Raw genomic sequence first — 19,841 nt, forward strand, 5'->3', positions numbered from 1 at the left:
TTCACACCAGGAGAAGTGACCCCCCCCCCCCTCCCTCCTCCAGGGCCACTACGATCCCCGGTCTTGCAGGGCCATAACAACTCTTGGGAGCGGCACTTGGCGGAACGTGTGATGCCACTGGGTCGGGTGACGCTCCATCCAGTAGCCAGCATTCACACTCAAAAAATGTACAAAATTACACCCAGAAACCCAGACAGGACCACCTAGAATTTACAGCACAGAAACAGGCCATTCGGCACATCAGGTCTTTGCCTGTGTTTGAGCTCCACATCAGCTTCCTCTCTCCCCTCTTCATCTAACCCTATCCAGCATACCCTTCAATTCCTTGCTCCATCATGTGTTTATCTAGTTTCTCCCTAAATGCATCTATACTATTCGCCTCAACTACTCCTTGTGGGAGCAAGTTCCACATTCTAACCACTCTCTGGGTGAAGAAGTTTCCTGAATTCCCCATTGGATTTATTACTCGGAACATAGGAACAGGAGTAGGCCATTCAGCCCCTCGTGCCTGCTCCGCCATTCGATAAGATCATGGCTGATCTGTGATCTAACTCCATATATTTGGCCCATATCCCTTAATACCTTTGGTTGCCAAAAAACTATCTATCTCAGATTTAAATTTAGCAATTGAGCAAGTATCAATTGCCGTTTGTGGAAGAGAGTTCCAAACTTCTACCACCCTTTGTGTGTAGAAATGTTTTCTAATCTCGCTCCTGAAAGGTCTGGCTCTAATTTTTAGACTGTGCCCCCTACTCCTAAAATCCCCAACCAGCGGAAATAGTTTCTCTCTATCCACCCTATCTGTTCCCCTTAATATCTTATAAACTTCGATCAGATCACCCCTTAACCTTCGAAACTCTAGAGAATACAACCCTGATAATCTTATATTTATGTCCCCTACCTAGCTCTGGTCTCCCCCCGTCAGTGGAAACACCTTTTCTACGTCTACCCTATCAAACCCTTTCATAATCTTAAGAGACCTTTACCAGTTCACCCCTCAATCTTCTCTTTTCTAGAGAAAAGAGCCCCAGCCTGCTCAATCTTTCCTGATCTTTCTCAGTTCCGGTATCATCCTTGTAAATTTTTTTTGCACCTTCATTAGTGCCTCTATATCCTTTTTATAACATGGAGACCAGAACTGTGCACAGTACTCCAAAAGCTCATGGCAAAGTGACAGCCGTCACATAATGAAAACGCTGATGTTTCCTGGTGCTTTTATCGTATCAACAGTGCACCCCATGCGTAGGTGCAATCTCATCTTTATGTAACACAGTGCCTTCACTACTTGGTGCATCGTGTACTACACGGGCTCCTTCTGTTGTGTGATTAAAGCGTCCCCTCTCTCCGCCCTCCCACCCCACCTGCGCACATTGAAGCAGCCCAGTAAAAACAAGGCAAGTATGGTTGCATTAACAGAGGGACAGAGTAAAAAGCAAAAAAAAGACTTGCATTTATATAACGCCCCAAAGCCCTTTACAGCCAATGTGCACACAGTACTTTTGAACTGTTATAATGTCAGAATCGCGGCAGCCAATTTGCACACAGCAAGGTTCCTTCAACAGAATGTGATAATGACCAGATAATCTGCTTTTTAGTGATGTGGGTTGAGGTATAAATATTGGCCAGGACATCGGGAAGAACTGCCCCGCTCTTCTTCGAATAGTGCCATGGGATCTTTTACACCCACCTGAGAGGGAGGCCGGAGCCTCGGTTTAACATCTCATCCGAAAGGTGTAACCTCCGACAGTGAAGCACTCGCTCGGTAGTGCACGGCACTGGAGTGTCAGCCGAGATTTTGTGCTCAAGTCCCTGGAGTGGGACTTGAACCCACAACCTTCTGACTCAGAGGCAAGAGCGCTGCCGACTGAGCCACAGCTGACACCGTGTACGAACCGTGCAAGATCGCGCTGCTGCTGTAGAAGGGGCTAATCATATTTGGAGTACTGTGTGCAATTCTGGTCACCATGTTCCATCCCGGAAAGAAATTGTGATTAGCTTTTTATAATTCCTTTGCCGTACTCCCACCCTGTAAGGGTACATCACCAACTGATGTGGAGTACTCCAGTAGCCCAGCTGAGACCAGGGCTGATGTTGATACAGGGACACTGACAGGCCGCCTTATACCCACAACTCTCAGTGACCCTGCATTTCAGAAGCAAGTATTCAACTGATTGTACCACGGGCCCACATTTTGGCAATTACTAAGAAAAGGAACAGTGGGCTTCCATCATTACTTTTTACTAGTCTTCATTGATGGTACAGTCGGGGAGACTTTCTTGGTTCTGAACCCAGAAGCACTGGATTAGTTGGGTGCGGCGGATTTTAGAAAATCGGGTGGGCCGGTGGGTCTGTAAAGGAACCCGGCCGATTTTCTTTGCGTTCGTCTAAAGGGAAGAATTGGACTGGTTCCTTTACAGGCGTGTGAACCCAAGTTTCAGCTCGTCCGTGACTCTGCTGCCCGCATCACGTCCCGCATCACGTCCCGCTCGCCCACCGCCCCTGTTTAAACTGGCAATGCCTCAAATTTAAAATTGGTGTATTTAAATCCTTTCTTAGCCTCACCCTTCCCTATCTCTGTAACCTCTTCCAGCCCTAAAAACCCCTTCCTCCACCCCCCCCCCCCGCCCCCCGCAAATCTCTCCGCTTCTGAGACTCCGGCCTCCTGCATCCACCACCTCTTCTTTTCAGCCCACAGTTAGCAGCTGAGCCTCAGTCATCTAGGCCCTAGGCTCTAAGCCTCTCCGCCTCCCTCTTCTCCTTTAAGGCCCTGCTTAAAACCGACCGCTCACCTCTCCAAAGATCTCGTCCTTTGGCTCGGGGGTCCAACCTCGGTTTGATTACGCCTCTGTGAAGAGCCGTGGATGTTTTTTTCCATGTTTAAAGCGCTACATTAAGTGCAAGTTGTTGTCATGGAGGCATGATGCAAATAACAAGTAGTTGTAGCAGTGGCCAAGATGAGAGAGAGGAAGGCGGTAAGACAACAGGGACAATCAGATATCAGTGCACAGCATCTTAAGGAAAAGGGTAACCAATATATAGTTTTTTGATTAGCAGAATATTGGTCGAAGATTCTTGGTATACAGCAGTTAAGGAATGACATTTACACTTAGAATTTATACTAATGAACACTTCTCAACAAACAACAAAACACTCTGGGGGGGTCAGCCCCCTTAATGAGTTAATGCATTAAAAAAGATTTTGGAAGCTTTCTTGGGGTCAGGGGTCGGTCCTGTGCCAGCGTGACAAAACACTTTGCAGATGATTACAATCATTACGGCAATGAGGAATTAAAAGAGCAAATATGACAAAATAGTATATAATTTTTTATAATTGTCGAGGTATCATTAAAAGGCTGGCCTGTGTTGTACTAACATCTTAACTTGTCAGATCTGCAAAGCACTATTCATAAGGGAAATCAGTCCGATGCAATTAGGCAAATTATTTCTTCAAATGTACTTATTCAGGCAAACGTATCACATTACTAATTATTTGGCTGCAATTTCAAATAAGCGCAGCGGAGGGGAATATACCCACAAGGCTATCAGCTCCTGGTCATTCCGAAACTCCTTTCCTGCTCCCTATCTGCTCCGCACGCTTGGGATTCCGATAAAACTCTCCCAACGCACCGCGGTACGGCAGTCACGGTGACATGCTGTTACTTGCTCCTTTTCAACATGTCACTGCGCAGATTTAGAGCAACGCTCCATTATCAGGTCCCACAATCAGGCCAAATGTACAGGCCCTGTCATTTAAAAAAAAACATATTTTCTTGACAATACAAAGATCCCAATGAAAATGATCCGTTAACCGAGTGGTGGCAATGACCCTCACCACAAGTCCGAGTTTAATTGTGGAGACAGGGTGTGTTTTTTTTTTAACTTGCTACCACAGGGAGTAGTTGAGGCGAATAGCATAGATGTGTTTAAGGGGAAGCTAGATAAACACATGAGGGAAAAAGGAATAGAAGGATATGCTGATAGGATGAGATGAAGTAGGATGGGAGGAGGCTCGTGTGGAGCATAAATGCCGGCGTAGACCAGTTGGGCCGAATGGCCTGTTTCTGTGCTGGAGGCTTTATGTAACGCTAGATAATTTGGCTCCCAGTGAGGGTAGCCAGGAGCCTAGACTAAAGGAAGGCAAATCGTGTTTCTATGGGTAACCGAGATATGGAGCTAAGATGGTGCCCCTGATCTGGAAGATAGCTACCTGGGTTAAGTTTTGCATTTTAAGCTCTGCGTTTTAAATTATATCCAACAGGGGCCAACTTGAACACGGCAGGTTCTCCCAAGTCTGGCACCGGAAGTCCATAAACAGGTGTAGGGAAGTACCATTCGTGGAGGCCACTCCAGACACTAATCGTGATGTCCACATAAGATGATGGGTTGGACTTTCAAAACTCACCAGCAATAGGAGTAATCCTAAAAGGAGTTGATGGTTGAGGTTTCTGGGAGCCTTACAATAAGATTGTTCGAAAGAAACAAATTTAAATTGATACAGGCTGTTTTCTGGAGAGAAAAAGTCAGTTAATAAGTGTGGGGGAGAAAGTGGGGGCAGAGAAAATGAATGAAATAGACAGAAAGATGACAAAGACAGAGAGAGAAAAGAGAGAATGAAAGAGAGCGAGAGAGAAAGAACAAAAAGAAATCTCCCTAAAGAAGTTACCTCACCAAATGCCCATTCTTTAACTGAGACGAGACAGTAAGTATTGGCAGGTGACGTGAGTTATAAGATATTGGATGGACTTGGGTTATATTCACCGGAGATGAGGAGGTTAAGGGATAATCTAATTGCAGTGTGTAAAAATAATGAAAAAAATTGACAGGGTAAATGTGGAATGATATTCCCCTCCAGTAGAACCAGGGGACATAATCTAGTTGACAGCAAATTCAAGAAAAATTGTTTCTCGTAAAGAAATGTGGAGCATATCGCCCCAGAAGGTACAGATGCAAAATCAATTGAGGTGTTCAGAAGGAAGATACATATTTACTTGGGAAATAAGGGAATGAAAGATATGCAGAAAAGACAGGAATTCAGGATGAAAAAGTTAGAACTGCCACAACAAAAAAAAATGTTGGATCTGACTCGATGTTCAAACTCCTGCTCTTACCGAGATCAGTAGAGCAGGGATCAAACTCCTGTGGATCAGTACCACACTGCAAAGCAACATTTATTCAAGGGAAGTACCTTTCATGGGGAGGGGAACCAAGACTGAAGTGCTTCAAATGGTATTTGAAGATGAAACTTCAGTTATGGTGACACACGACACAGTTTGAACAGAACAATGCAGCATGTTTACTCATTAAGACACTTTATATTGGTGAGCTTTACACTTTAATGGTCTCCACCTACTCTATATAAGCATTATCTTTGTTCCTAAGCCCTTTGTTACCAATAACACAGATAAAGCAATAATTCAGTACAATTACCAGCCACAATCTCTGATAACTGAAGACTGCACTTTGTAAATGGAAGGAAAGGTAGCTTGGACGGAATTCTGCTCTTCTTGGCCAACTTTTCACACGTTGGGGTCGATTTTCCCTGCCTTCACCTGGGTTTAATGCGACGGTAACGGTTTCACATTGGGGTCGATAGCCTTACCGCTCCATTAACACCGGCAACGCAGCCAGCGCCATTTTGAGAGGGGCCTAACGTTGGGTGTCCAAGGCGCCCGCCTGTTTCAGGGCTACTCCTGGACACAACACATTACTACATCAAAGCACTACATTCACAGGCCACTTATTTAAATTAAACAATTAACATCTCATCCTGGATTGGAGTCGGAGACCACAATGCGTCTCGATTTCAGCACAGCAAGGTTGTAGGGAGGAGAAGGATAGGCGTTCACATCTGTGCGGGAGCATTGAGTACGCCTGTGAGTTCCCCGGATGCACTGTGAGCACTGCTCCCTGCTCTGAACACCAGATCACGGAACTGCCTCTAATATCTTCTCCTTATAATAATACGATGTTTCAGACCCTAAAGCATTTGATATTTTCAGGTGTGTGTGTGTGTGTGTGTGTGTGTGTGTGTGGGGTAGGTGGGGGGTTGGGAAGGAGGAGGAGGAGGACAAAAAGAATTTGAATGTCAAGTGTCATCAGGGGGAAAAGTATTATATTTTTATATAATCTCTGGGGTTTGAAGTTAACTCATTGTACAGTTCATCAGGACTTAATGAACACTTCAATGTCAAAAGTCAACTTATTAGAAGGAATTCCACCAGCCAGTGAATTCCTGAGGTGGCAATGGGTGAGGTGTTTGATATTTTAAACTATTATTGCTCCATTTCCCTCTGACGTAACTCACCGAGGGCTGCTAGCGGCTGGAAGCAAGTCGACTCAGAAAGCTGCCAACCGCAATCTAGTGAATTCAGCTGGTCAAGGAGATGGTAGTAGCCTCAGTTCCCTCTCTGGTTAACCAGTCATTAAAGCTCTGCTGCTTCTTGACTCGAGGCCTTGTACATTAGTGCTGCGACATTTATACAACAGCATAAAAGGGATTTCGGAGAAGTTGAAAGCAGAGACTAAACTATTCATCTTTTCTTTAACCCATAGGTTTTCAAACTGAGGTGCCCTGAACCTAAGAGCATTGCAACTGGATCCCAGTGGGTCCCCGATGCCATCAGGTTTGTTGACTTACTAGCTCGCTATTTCTGTTGCTGTGTACTGATAACTGTTTTCTACCATTACACTGCTGGTTTCCTTTGGGTTGCTGACATATGGGGGAAATTTTAACCTAACCCCTCGCCCCTCCCCCCACCCCCCACAGGCGGGAAACTCACAGGATCGGATCGGCCACCTGTTTTACACCCTGCCTGATTTTGCTTTCATCAACCTATCTTTTGGAAACAAGGGACAGATGGGTTCCCAGTATTTGTATTAGGGATCCTAATACAGAAAATCCAGAAACACACTGCTTTAAATATATTTCACTGACATTCACAAGAAAAATGCAAAGGAATGATTCATTTTAACTTGGCATTTATGCGTCACTGTGATAACAGCTAAGAAAATACAGATGTGCGAGAAATGTCATCTTCCAGTCGAAGACCAATTCATGCCTATATGAGATCAGAGATTTAAAAACAAGCCTGACTGACATGTGAAATAGTCTACTTCTTTCACCCTCATCTCAATTTTCATCATGGACATTGCAAAAACTACATACAATCTACGGGTTTGTGAGAGAGAGCATGTCGAGGATGAATCACTGGTTGTGGTACAGTGCGCTTGTGTCACTGCATGATTAGGACACGGCAATGGTGCCCATCATTTATTTCAGGCAGTCGCAATGTTGGGGTGAGGGGTCGAGAAGTTGCCTGACCGAGTCTTGCTGCCTCCCCACAAGCAGGGATGGGCTGTTCAGTAGACACATCACCCTCGATTGCTCCAGCAAATCTCCTAATGGGCAACTCGAGATCTGTATAGCAGTGGGGATCTGGGAGAAGGTTACCTATCATTCTCTCAGCCTGGGGAATATGCAACATGTAGTGGAGCGTGGGAGATGGAAGGCAGAAATAGGAAGGGGGGGGGGCAGGGGAACAGAAAAGGGATGGGAATGGCCCAACAGGATAAGGTTCTTCCTGTTTACGGTATACACCAGACATCTGGTCAGGTGAAAATGCAGCTGAGAGCTCACTCTACATTACTCCTCCTCCTGGGGGATGTTTATCCATTCAGCGTCAATAAACAACGTCACCACATCTGGTACAAGTAGAAAAAGTGAACACATTTATCGAGTATCAGTGCACTTTGCACTGTTGTGGTGGCTACTTTTGTGTGTGGGGGATGACTGCTAGAGGTATCTCACCCACATTTGCCTGTTACTTTGCTGTAAAAAGGAATAAAACAGGATGGGTTTCTTGTGCTCCTAACACACTGTGCCATGAAATGGTAGGGTGTAGGCACCTTACAGATGTCACTATCCCAGCACAATCCCCATAGTGGGGGAGGCAGAGAGCCCAAGGTTATGGTTGGCATCTTTCGTCAGCTCCAAAAACGGATGAGGAATCAGGACGGGTGAGGCTTTGGGATGGAGTCAGGGTTTAAGTTCCGAGACTTGTTTTGCTGATGAGATTGTCAACTAATTTTGTCCATGAACAACCAATTTCTGCACATCATAAGATACAGAAGGAAGGGGGGGGAGGGGTGCGGAAATTAGACTTTTCTAAAAAAAACAATAGACATTTTAGAAATTTTCAGATGAGGTCTGTTACAAAACTGTTCAAATGGACAGGTACCATAGATAGAGAGAGCCTGGATAACTCAGGTCTCTTTCTTGCACACCTCCTAGGTTACATAGAGCAAGCGGGTGAGGAAAATGGAGGTATCGTCACCTCAGCCTGTGTGTCTCTGGATGAGGAATGGTGTGTAGTAACACCACTGTAGGGTGGATAGAGAGAAACTATTTCCTCTGGTGGGGGGAGTCCAGAACAAGGGGGCATAACCTTAAAATTAGAGCTAGGCCGTTTAGGGGTGATGTCAGGAAGCACTTCTTCACACAAAGGGTGGTGGAAATCTGGAACTCTCTCCCCCAAAAAGACTGTTGGGGCTGGGGGTCAAGTGAAACTTTCAAGACTGAAATCGATAGATTTTTGTTGGGTAAGGGTGTCAAGGCATATGGAACCAAGGCAGGTAAATGGAGTTGAGAAACTGATCAGCCATGATCTAATTGAATGGCAGAACAGGTTTGAGGGGCTGAATGGCCTACTCCTGTTCCTATGTAAAATAACTTCAAAAAGATATTGTGACACACTTGTTATTGTGGGTGAAACACAAACCGAGCCTCTGAAGAGTCAAATTGAATTAAAAGGCTTCAGCGAAGCTGCTTAGCACAGATTTCACAGCTGGTGATTAAGTTAAAGATGTTATTCTCTGACTCAATCTTTTGGTCTCCCTTCTGCTAACCAACAGCAAAGGCCACGGAGAGCTGCACTGGATGAAGAGTATCAGGGGAGGGCCATCAATACCAGGCAAATGTTAAGAGTCAGATTTATGACCAAAAAGAGTGAGACAAGATTGTAAAACCAATAAAATTCACGAGGCTGCATTTTTATTATGAGTGAGATATATTTAAATAGATAGAATTTTTAAATAAAAATGGATGAGTCTCAGACTTGACAGGACTGGCGACAGTTACACACAATCTCAGTCAATCACAAACACAACACTCTCAGTCAAACACAAACACACTCTCAAACACACACACACACTCTCAGTCAATCACAAACACACAATCTCAGTCAAACACAAACACACTCTCAAACACACACACACACTCTCAGACAAACACATACACACACTCTCAGTCAATCACAAACACACTCTCAAACACATACACACACACTCAGTCAAACATACACACACACACTCAGTCAAATACATACACACACATTCATACTCACTCTCAAACAAACACATACACACACACATACACACATACTCTCTCAGGCAAACACACAAAGACAGAGATGACACCATGACCATCGGAGTTTTGCCACTTACCGATACGGATGCAGAGTCCTCACGCCATTACGCAAGGCGTCCTCCCAGCGGGCAAGGTGAATGCAGGCGTCCATCGTGGCATCGAACATCTTCACCAAATAGAGGTTAGTGTCTGGGAGGATATCGCGATTCTTATCTATAAAAGCCTGGCACATGTCCACAATTTGTTCCCAGTCTGTTATTAACTTCAGTTAAGGAGTCAGGCAAGAAGATTAATAAAAAAACCCAGAAGATATTATTTTACAAAAGACAGCTGCTTTAAGCTAAATAAGGGCATCTGCTCTGTTCTGGAGTGCCTCGTGCTCTTGGCTACTTTGTTCCTAAACAAACATTAGACACATAATGTATCTTGAATTTAATTAGTTTTTTTTAATATTGGAACAGTGTGCTAGACAGTTCAAAGCAGAAGCAGTGAATACTTGTTTTGTATTATGTGTGACCACATCCCCAATGCTATTAGGTCGGTGGGAAAGTAGGGTTGAGGTCGCAATCAGATCAGCCATGAACTTATCAAATGGCAGAGCAGGCTCGAGGGGCCGAATGGCCTACTCCTGCTCTTAATTCGTATGTTTGTATTATATTTTTTATACATAAGAGGATATCTTGTTCCTCCAAAGCTCCAAATATGTCGTCCCATGCGCCCTGCCTCCTCTCGAACTCAAGACTCAGCTCACGGTCTCCTACTCTAAGTCCTCCTTTTCCCAGGGACTCAAAACACTGGTACTCCTTACCTTCCTCGGTCTTTCCTTTCTTCCTCACAATCTCGAGGCCTTTAAAAACCAAATCTGGCCGCGTAAGAACTACTTCCCGATTTACCTCACTTTCTCTCTCCTATTCTCTTCAACCTTGGTGCTTTCCTTCAAGTATTTATCCAATTCCCTTTTGAAAGTTACAATTGAATCTGCTTCCACCACCCTTTCAGATAGTGAATTCCAGATCATAACAACTTGCTGCGTAAAAAAAATTGTCCTCATCTCCCTTCTTGTTCTTTTGCCAATTACTTTAAATCTGTGTCCTTTGGTTAACGGTCCTCCTACCAGTGGAAAGTTTCTCCTTATTTACTCTGTCAAAACTCTTCATTATTTTGAACATCTCTATTAAATCTCCCCTTAACCTTCTCTGCTCGAAGAAGAACAATCCCAGCTTCTCCAGTCTCTCCATGTAACTGAAGTCCCTCATCCCTGGTACCATTCTAACGTTGCAGGTTCAAGACCACTCTCTGGCCTTTCATTCGGTCATGTTTTTTTTTATTACTCCCTCTATTCTTTTCTCCCTCTGTCTGGGTTCCACAGCAGGATAAGCCTCTAATGCCGCTCTATGGCTGGTTGCTGGGAAGCGTGAGAGAGCAGTACCGGCACGTCTCACATATCCATCTCTCCTCCCTGTGGGGAAGTGCGTCAGGTTCTGTTGGCATGGTTGGAACATGGGGTTCGCCATGTAGGCATCCTGCAGGAACACCCACACAAGTACTCGACAGACCTGTGATTACAAAGGGACTGCCTCTTCCTTCCCGTCATGTCACGTTACGTGACGCTGCATGGGAAAGCCAGCAACTTTTATACTGGCTGAAGGTCAGAAAGGTCCACCTCCCTCTGCCAAAAAAGGAAATGATAAAAGTAATGGCTAAGTGTGCATCACTGTCAGCCACACAGCCCATCTGCCCTCTCAGGTGGATGTAAAAGATCCCATGGCACCATTTCGAAGAAAAGCAAGGGGAGTTCTCCACAGTGTCCTGGCGAATATTTATCCCTCAACTAACATCACAGATGATCTGGTCATGTATCTCATTGCTGATTGTGGGACCTTGCTGTGCGCAAATTGGCTGCCACGTTTCCTACATTACAACAGCGACTACACTTCAAAAAGTACTTCATTGGCCGTAAGACGCTTTAGGCCGTCCTGAGGTTGTGAAAGGCCTGCCTCTCTCTTTTGGTTTCCAAAGAGTGTGCTGACGTATATTGAAGGCGAGCACTCCCCTTTGTCCTTCGTACTCTGTATCTCACCGGCTGGCCTGACCGGGGAACCCTGCAAGCGGCTTTTCTCTTTCCTGGTCTATCAGGATCCTAATACCAGATGAGATAAAGCCCATACACGGGGGGATGTGACGATCGCAGACCCTGGTTAGACCAAGCATCTATTTCAGTAAGAAATCAAACAGTTTCGAAGAACAAGAAAAGACTATTTTAAATTACTCATGCCTGTTTTTTTGCGTGGTAAGTAACCTAATCTGAGGATGTATCTGGGTGAATGAATCCAGACATGTTCGTAACACAGCTTGGGAGGCAAATGCCCTTGCTTGTTAAGAGAACAAGCCGCTTCCATGTAATATCACACTCCAGGAACCAGCTCGGCTCTTGTCTTGTGGTTTCTTCCCTTTTTAAATATATAAAACACACACACATGTTACATCTGCACTAATTAAACAGGAACTCCACCTCTAAATGACAGGCGGTAGGATTGAACAGTTTACACACAAAACTGCATGATGTGCAGCTGTGTTGTGGAGAAGCAGACCCTCAAACCCGAGGAACGTTTGATGAGGCTGAAGACGCAGCAATTCAAGGGCTTCCTTTTCGCCCCCAGGAGTGTTGGGTCGTCACAAACCCTTCATTCATTCTGGTTTTTTATTTCTTCTCGGGATGTCGGCGATGCTGGCAAGGCTGCGTTTATTGCCCATCCCTAGTTGCCTTGAGAAGGGAGTGGTGGTGGGCCTTCTCTTTGAACTGCTGCAGGTGATGGTGTTCCCACAATGGTGTGAGGTGGGAAATCCCAGGATATCAGCCCAGTGACGATGAAGGAACGGCGGCGATATATGCCCAGGTTGGGATGGTGTGTACCTTGGAAGTGATGGCTTATCTTTTCCTTCTCGGTGGTAGAGGTTGCAGGGGGCGGGTGCGGGGAGTGGGGAGGGTAATGTCGAAGTTTCGAAGTTGACTTGGTGAGTTCCTGTCCATCGGACATACTACAGTCACAGTGCGCTGGTGGTGGAGGGAGTGGATATGGAGCCCGATGATAGAGACATCAACCAAGTGAACTGCTCTAAACGGTGTCAAGGGCAATGGGGGTCAAAGGGAAAGCTTTGCAGTGGCTGGAATCATACCTGACACAATGGAAGAAGATCATGGTTCTTGGAGGCCAGTCATTGCTGTCCCAGGACATCACTGCAGGAGTTCATTGGGGAAGCATCCTTGGTCTGAGCCATCTTCAACAATGGCCTTCCCTCAGTTATAAGGTCAGGAGTGGGGCTGTCTGTTGATGATTCCACACTGTTCAGCTCCATTCACAACCCCTCTGATAATGAAGCAGCCCACGCTGGCCTGCAATGCAACATGGATAACATCCATGCTTGGGTTGACAAATGGCAGGTAATATTCGTGCCATGCAAGTGCCAGGTAATAACCATCTTGAACACGAGAAACCTCAGCCATCTCCTTTTTTTGTTACCCTCAATGGCACCACCCTGGTTGACCCAGCCATGATCAACAACTTGGAAGTCACCATTGACCAGAGGCTTAAGTGGACCAGCCGTATCAAGACCGTGGCTACAAGAGTAGGGCAGAGGCCGGGTATTTTACAACACATGGCTAACCTCCTGACTCCTCAATGCCTTTTCACCATCTACGAGGCCCAAGGCTTCTTTAACGCAGCGAGTTGTAATGATCTGGAATGCGCTGCCTGAAAGGGTGGTGGAAGCAGATTCAATAGTAACTTTCAAAAGGGAATTGGATAAATACTTGAAGGGAAAAAATTTACAGGGCTATGGGAAAAGAGTAGGGGAATGGGACTAATCAGATAGTTCTTGAAGGAGCCGGCACAGGCACGACGGGCCGAATGGCCTCCTGCTGTGCTGTACCTACTATGATAAGTCAAGAGTCTGATGGAACTTGCCACTCGCCTGAATGGAGGCAGCTTCAACAACACTCAAAAAGCTCGACACTGTCCAAGACAGCGCTGTTGACACTACCCTCATCACCAGGCTCGTTCTGTTTGATTCGGAATATAAATCAGCAAACCGAATAAGGATTATATTTTTTATACAAATAAGAAATGCAAGGTGATTATTCAGAACGTTGGGATGGAAAGTCTGCAGGACTTGGATGGTTGTCCAAAATAACATGGCGGTTCCACATCATCTAGAGCTTTGTTTAGCAACTTCATAAAGACTCTTGCCGCGAATAAAATATGCATAAAACAAATCAAAATATAATAATAAATAAAATATAAATGTGGCAGCCAGTAGTACATTAATGTAGGAATGACTTGGCTTGATAATGGAAGGCTCTTTTCCATGAGGTTTTTGGGATCACTGTAGGTAACCAGTGGAAAGCTCCGATCTAAGAAGTGAGCTTTGCCAACAGGAGTTGCTCACATGCTCCGGTCACTCTGGCAACGTGTTGTAATCCAAACTCGTCGTGTGCCATGCAATTTCTGTGATTATACTGGCTTCATAGACAGAAATAATAGGTATTTATGTGCATTATTTGTTCCATTTAATGAGAACGAGGAGGAAAGGGAGAGGGGAGAGAGAGAAAGGAAGGGAGAGAGGATGAGAGAGAGAGAGAACAGGTAGGGAGAGAGGTGGAGAGAGAGGAAGTGAGCGAGCAACAGGGGAAGAGCTAGAGAGAGGACAAGGAAGGGAAGGGCGAATGAAAAGCGAGGCGGGGAGAGAGAAAGAACGAGGAGAGGAGAGAGGGAAGGGTGAGGGGAGACAGAAAGAGAGTGTGTGTGCGTGTGTGTGTTTGTGTAAAGGTACCAAGTGGCGTTATACTGAGCCACACAAGGCCAGATGGTGCCAGGTTTGATCCCTGGTCTCTACTGAGATCATTGATATCAGTTGGGGTGGCAGCAGAAGCACTACAATTGGCCTTCAGCACCTCCGGGTTGAGGAGGCAAAAAAAAAACGCGCCAAGATCCCCATTCCTGATCACCGTCCATTGACTTCCACTGGAAAATCCGCACATCCGATAAGGACAGGAATGGGCTTGTCTTCGATTCCCTTCAGGGTTGACAAGCCTGCCGCCCTCACTGGCCACTGGAGTGAAGCACTGGAAGCACATGTGGAGCCAAAAGCCACCCCCCCCCCCCCCAGTGAGAAGTTCCGCAGTACGGCATTGGGGCACAACACCGAGGGAGAAACTGTAAGAGTTACAGAACGTGAGATACCCTCAGCCAATGTTGAGCACCTTCACGCAGTTGGCTCAGGAGCAGCTCTGGCAACGGTTCACATGTATCTCATCCAGAAAATAAATGAAGAAATTCTCAGGCCAGCTGGTCACTTGGTTTGAAAACAGCAATCGACCATCTGTTAAAACCTTCTAAATGGGAACAAGTCAGGTCCACGAAAGGGCAGAGATGTGAGAGCTACCCAACCCTGGGGTGGGTATGCAGTGCGCACGAATCCAAGTGTACAGAAACCACCACCACCCCCTCCCAAAATAAATTAACCTAAAATTTTTTCGGGTTGAGCCCTCTCCTCTTTACATCTTAAAGGGGAAGGGAAGTCTAGGGGGACTACTTTTAGTTCAAAGTGCTCTGCATTTTTTAAATAGAGTAAAACTAATAGACAAACCAGAAATTTTTTGCTGACATTTTTGAGTCAGTTCTCCAGCCCTGCAAGACCACTGTGGTGATAACACTGACAGGAGCGTCCCAATATGACCAAGAGAGGCTTCACAGCAAATGGCAGGGGCGGAGGGGGCACAAACTTCGAGACCGGCCGGAGAGCTAATCTGCAGTCATGCGACCCCAGGAAACCAGGCCCCTGGAAAGAACTTCTGGGTCAGGCTCTCTCTCAGGCCAGCATGGAGTTGTGGCCCTGCTGTTTACTGTGGAGCCAAATCCAGTGATGTCATCCGAGCGGCCTAGCAGGGTCAGAAACCCAACTCCAGGAACTCTGTGCTAATAACATTCTATGTCTGAGAGATTACTGGGATGTATATTATTTTACGGTATGAAAAGGCAGACTGCTGCGAGCAAATGCTCTACTTCCTTTCTCCCTTTACAAAAAAAAAAGCGACACTGTTAAAATCTGCACCAGGTCTTTATTCCCTGCTTCAAAACCTTGAGCTTCTTTTGACCTCTGTACATAATTGTTAACCTCAATTTCATCAAAATGATTATTTATGTTGAATTTTGAGCTCATAGGGCGAAGGATGTCAGTGCCGGGAAGTGGAATATTTTCCCACTTTTTTGTGCTCAGTGTCGCCATTAAACATTCCCTCTTGCTCCCCTGCTCCAATAATATATCCCAACCCCCAGCTCAGGAACATCTACCATCAATGTGGGTTTTCCATTTTCCTCACCAGCCGTCCCTAAAGGTCTCTCCAAGTGACTTTGCCAGCCTATTGCTAGTTTAGTGTATCTCTAGTTCCAGGCACAGTTTTGTGCTGTGGGTCCATGCCCACTACAGACTGGGTTGAAACCGCTCAAACCCATTTCACCTGGGACCCTGACCACCAGCAGATAGAGGAGACGTGGGTCCTCGAGGGTGAAAGGACATGCCATGTGCTAGCCCACTGTGCCGCCCAGCCGCCATTTGATCACTTGGTTTTAATCTCTTGAAACTTTATGCAAACAACTGTTTTATCTTTAGCGCTGCGACAAACAGCCTTACACTTCACCACAGTGGATGGACACCACCAGGACCTCAAATGGGTTGACGAAAGGTGGAATCTTTGTGCAGTTGAACTCATGGCGATTGAGCAGTGCTGTTGCTGCACTGCTTTGTATCACATAGATTGATGGCTAATGAAACACTCAACCAACCTAGGCTGGGCACATTACCATATAAGAGGTACCTAGTCGATAACAGTTACCTTGCAATTAACCTTTCAAGCTGCCATCAATTTACTTAACAGCTTTGCAAATTCAAGAGCAAATATGTTTTGTCAGCCAAAGAAAATGATTGGGTTGGAATAAAAAGAAAGACTTGCATTTATATAGCAACTTTCACGACCTCACGACGTCCCAAAGTGCCTTACAGCTAATTAAGCACTTTTGAAGTGTAGTCACTGTTGGAATGTAGGAAATGCGGCAGCCAATTTGCACACAGCAAGCTCCCACAAACAGCAATATGATAATGACCAGATCATTTTTTTTTTGAAGTCATGTTGATTGAGGGATAAATATTGGTTAGGACACTGGGGAGAACTCCCCAGTTCATCTTCGAAATAGTGCCATGGGATCTTTCAGGTCCACCTGAGAGGGCAGATGGGGCCTTGGTTTAATGTCTCATCCAGAAGACGGCGACTCTGACAGCGCGGCACTGGAGTGTCAGCTTAGATTTTGTGCTCAGGCCTCTGGAGTGGGGCTGGAACTCACAACCTTCTGACTCAGAGGTGAAAGTGCCACCCACTGAACCATGGCTGACTCAGAAAAAACGAACTAAGTGCTAACGTACAGTAGAGGGCTGATACAATGCACTACTTGGGAGGCAGCCAAGCGGCAGAGTGCGTGATACGCCAACCGGGAATGGTACAGAAACAGATTGGGAAAAGTGAGTAACAGCACCAGTGTTTGAACCACGTACGCACTTTCTTTCCTCTTGTTTTTAATATGTTACATTTTTCTCTCTGGAGACACACACCATTCTAGTGACCCAGTATATTAGCATGCTGTTCTTCAGCTGGCTGCTTGAAGGCCCAAATTTTCCTCCCTGTAGGGATGTGATCAGAGAATCTGGTGGCCTGGGCTCTGCTAGGTTCCTCGCCCTCTCGTCCCTTCCCAATAATGCAAGCGAGATATGGAAATTTGGTGGAAGAGGAATTGTTGCCCAGTGTCACATTTCGTTGGCGCACGCTGTTACACCAGCGATGTGTTATTACTGCACCAAACTATACCACCATCGTGTTACTGCATCACGTGACAATGGTTATGGTGTCACTGCGGCAAGCGACACTTGGCAATTTGTTACCGCAAGCAAGCTGTGTCACCACACCAAATGACTCCAACACTGTTACTGCAATAAATGATCCAGGCATTCTGTGGCTGCACCGAGTGCCACTCACACTGGGTTGCTGCACCAAATGACACTGGTACCTTGAGGCAGATGCCAAAGCAAGTGGTCAGGCGCGGGAGGAGGGGTAGGAAGAAAGAACGGAATATTTCTGGCTGAGCGACCCCTGAAATCTCTTGTGTAATCCCCGCCATTGTTTCCTCACAGAGCCCTCAGAAGAGGTCCCTTGCCCAGTTTCTCAGTCAGAAGGAGTTGGGGGGGGAATTGAACCTGTCAAAGGGAGAAGTTCAAAGTAATCAAAACTGGAAAAAGAGAAGCCGTGGGCACGAAATGAAATATATAGAGTCGGAGCCCACCTCCGTGTTCTAATTATTCTTGTGCAAGCTTCGTTTCCCCTCTCACCTGAGTAGATGAAACTGGAGTCAAATGGGCCTGAGGCCCTGAATCATAAGGATACTTTCTGCAAGTTGTAATTCCTCCACTTTTGCAATCGATTCCTTGATTTCCTTCCAGGAATGCTCCTCGCCAGCCAGCATGTCAGCATCCTGCACAGAACAAGAAGTTGAGTTCACTCTTCCGACCGCGTCAGAACCCATCTGCCTCGATGTATTACCCCCCCACCCCACTCTCGTTACCTGGAAAGAGTAAGAGTTATCGCTGTCCATTTGTCCCAATTCCCCCTCCCCCTTCCTGCTCAGCCTCACGTCAAACAAAAAAAAACCACAGGGTTTATTTCTGACAGCAACAGACCATCTAATCACCTCAGGAGCTTCGACTCTGCCGCATAAACAGATGTTGGTGGAATAAACTGCTCTGTAAGCCGACCTACATCTGGCATTGGTGCTGAGGAAGTGTTTTTGTTTTAAGATTATTAAACATGTCATGCTCTTGACTGGTGTAATTTGTAGCCATTGACTACACCTGTCTATTTATTTTCACAACGACAGTTTTTCATACATTACAACAATGACTACACTTCGAAAGTACTTTACTGGCTGTAAGGCACTTTGGGGCCTCCTGAGGTCATGAAAGGCGCTACATAAATGCAAGTTCCGTGTGGCAGAACCAGGACAGCCGGTGAATGGTGTATTTACCACAAAGTGCACAAACTTCAACTCTTGGTGCAGCTTGTGGCGCTCTTTAGAACATGACCACAGTGTGAGAGTAGACTTGGCTAATAAATCCTCAGTCTAGGCGCAGAATTTCCTCTGACCAAAACCCTTCCCATTTGCTCCCATTGTATGGAATCCCTGATTGCACGTAAAATGTCCCTGATTCTCGTGTGAAATGCCTTTGGGTTTTAAAACTCAGGGGGTCATTCAGCTCTGCCAAAGCTCACCCTAGAGACAGCAGCGTGTTCAGCGATCGAGGACAATAGCTTGCTCTCCTTGCCCTCCTCCAACCCTCAGAGATCTCTGCGTTCTTCCAACTCTGGGCTCTTGTGTCTCCCCCACTTCCTTCGCTCCACCTTTGGCGGCCGTACCTTCAGCCGCCAAGGCCCTAAGCTCGGGAATTCCCTCCCTAAACCTCTCCGCCTCTCTCTCTCCTCTTTTAAGACGCTCCTTAAAACCTACCTCTTTAACTTAAGCTTTTGGTCACCTGTCCTAATATCTCCTGATGTGGCTCGGTATCAAATTTTGTCCGATGATTGCTCCTGTGAAGCGCCTTGGGGCGTTTTACTATGTTAAAGGTGCTAGATAAATGCAAGTTGTTGTTATGGTACAAAAGCTGAGTGCAGCAGTGACCTTCCCTGCTACAGGCCAGGGGACAAGTAAAACCAGGTAGGCTTCTCCCTCCTGATCACCAGCCAGTGATATCAGTTGTAGAGCGCACGTGTGGATGTTGCCTGTGGTCAGGGTCAGGCTTGGCTGATGCTCCCCATGGTTGACCAGCCTACTGACAATCACTATCCAAACTCACAGGAAGAGTGTCCACTTGGGCAAGGGACCGGGCAGCTGCCAGCACCCGCAGAACCATACCCAACCCGGGGAGAAAACTGAGGAAAGAGACAGAAAGGGAGGAAGAGAGAGTGAGACACACACACGCACTCACATATTAAGTCCCACCTCTCTATAATCAGGTGTGCTCTCCCATTCCTCATGCTGCATGGTAATATTTACAAGCTCATTATAAAGCATCAGAGAATCGGCAAGTTTTTTTTCCAGCTCCGAGACACTGCCCTCTGCACCAGGTAGAGAGAGGGAGAGGGAGGGAGAGGGAGAGAGAGGGAGAGGGAGGGAGAGGGAGAGAGAGCGTCCCTCATGAAATAACAGCCGGCAGAAGGCCAGTTGCTTACGCCGCAGGATACCTTGCTGTATAAAAGGCCAATTCTTCTGCAATTCCATGTCGGCGGAGGGAAAGCCAGCTCACTGAAGCAGACTCTGTTT

At 46.2% G+C, this 19,841-nt stretch overlaps 1 protein-coding gene across 3 annotated transcripts in view; it reads right to left on the reverse strand.

The window, feature by feature from the left end:
* The window catches only part of smyd3 (SET and MYND domain containing 3), a 602,505-nt gene that overhangs the window by 38,933 nt on the left and 543,731 nt on the right, over positions 1–19,841 (reverse strand). For all 3 annotated transcript variants that reach the window (XR_010963601.1, XM_067988627.1, XM_067988628.1), the window contains exons 9-10: positions 17,912–17,999; positions 9,501–9,675 (exon numbers count right to left, since the gene is read on the reverse strand). Coding sequence is in view for 2 of the 3 variants with exons in the window: in XM_067988627.1 (XP_067844728.1) it covers positions 9,501–9,675; positions 17,912–17,999 (263 nt within the window). In the remaining variant the exon portion in view is untranslated. The remainder of the gene's footprint in view (positions 1–9,500; positions 9,676–17,911; positions 18,000–19,841) is intronic.

Source organism: Heptranchias perlo, chromosome 8 (genome assembly GCF_035084215.1).
Source record: "Heptranchias perlo isolate sHepPer1 chromosome 8, sHepPer1.hap1, whole genome shotgun sequence".
In the NCBI taxonomy this organism is placed as follows: Eukaryota; Metazoa; Chordata; class Chondrichthyes; order Hexanchiformes; family Hexanchidae; genus Heptranchias; species Heptranchias perlo.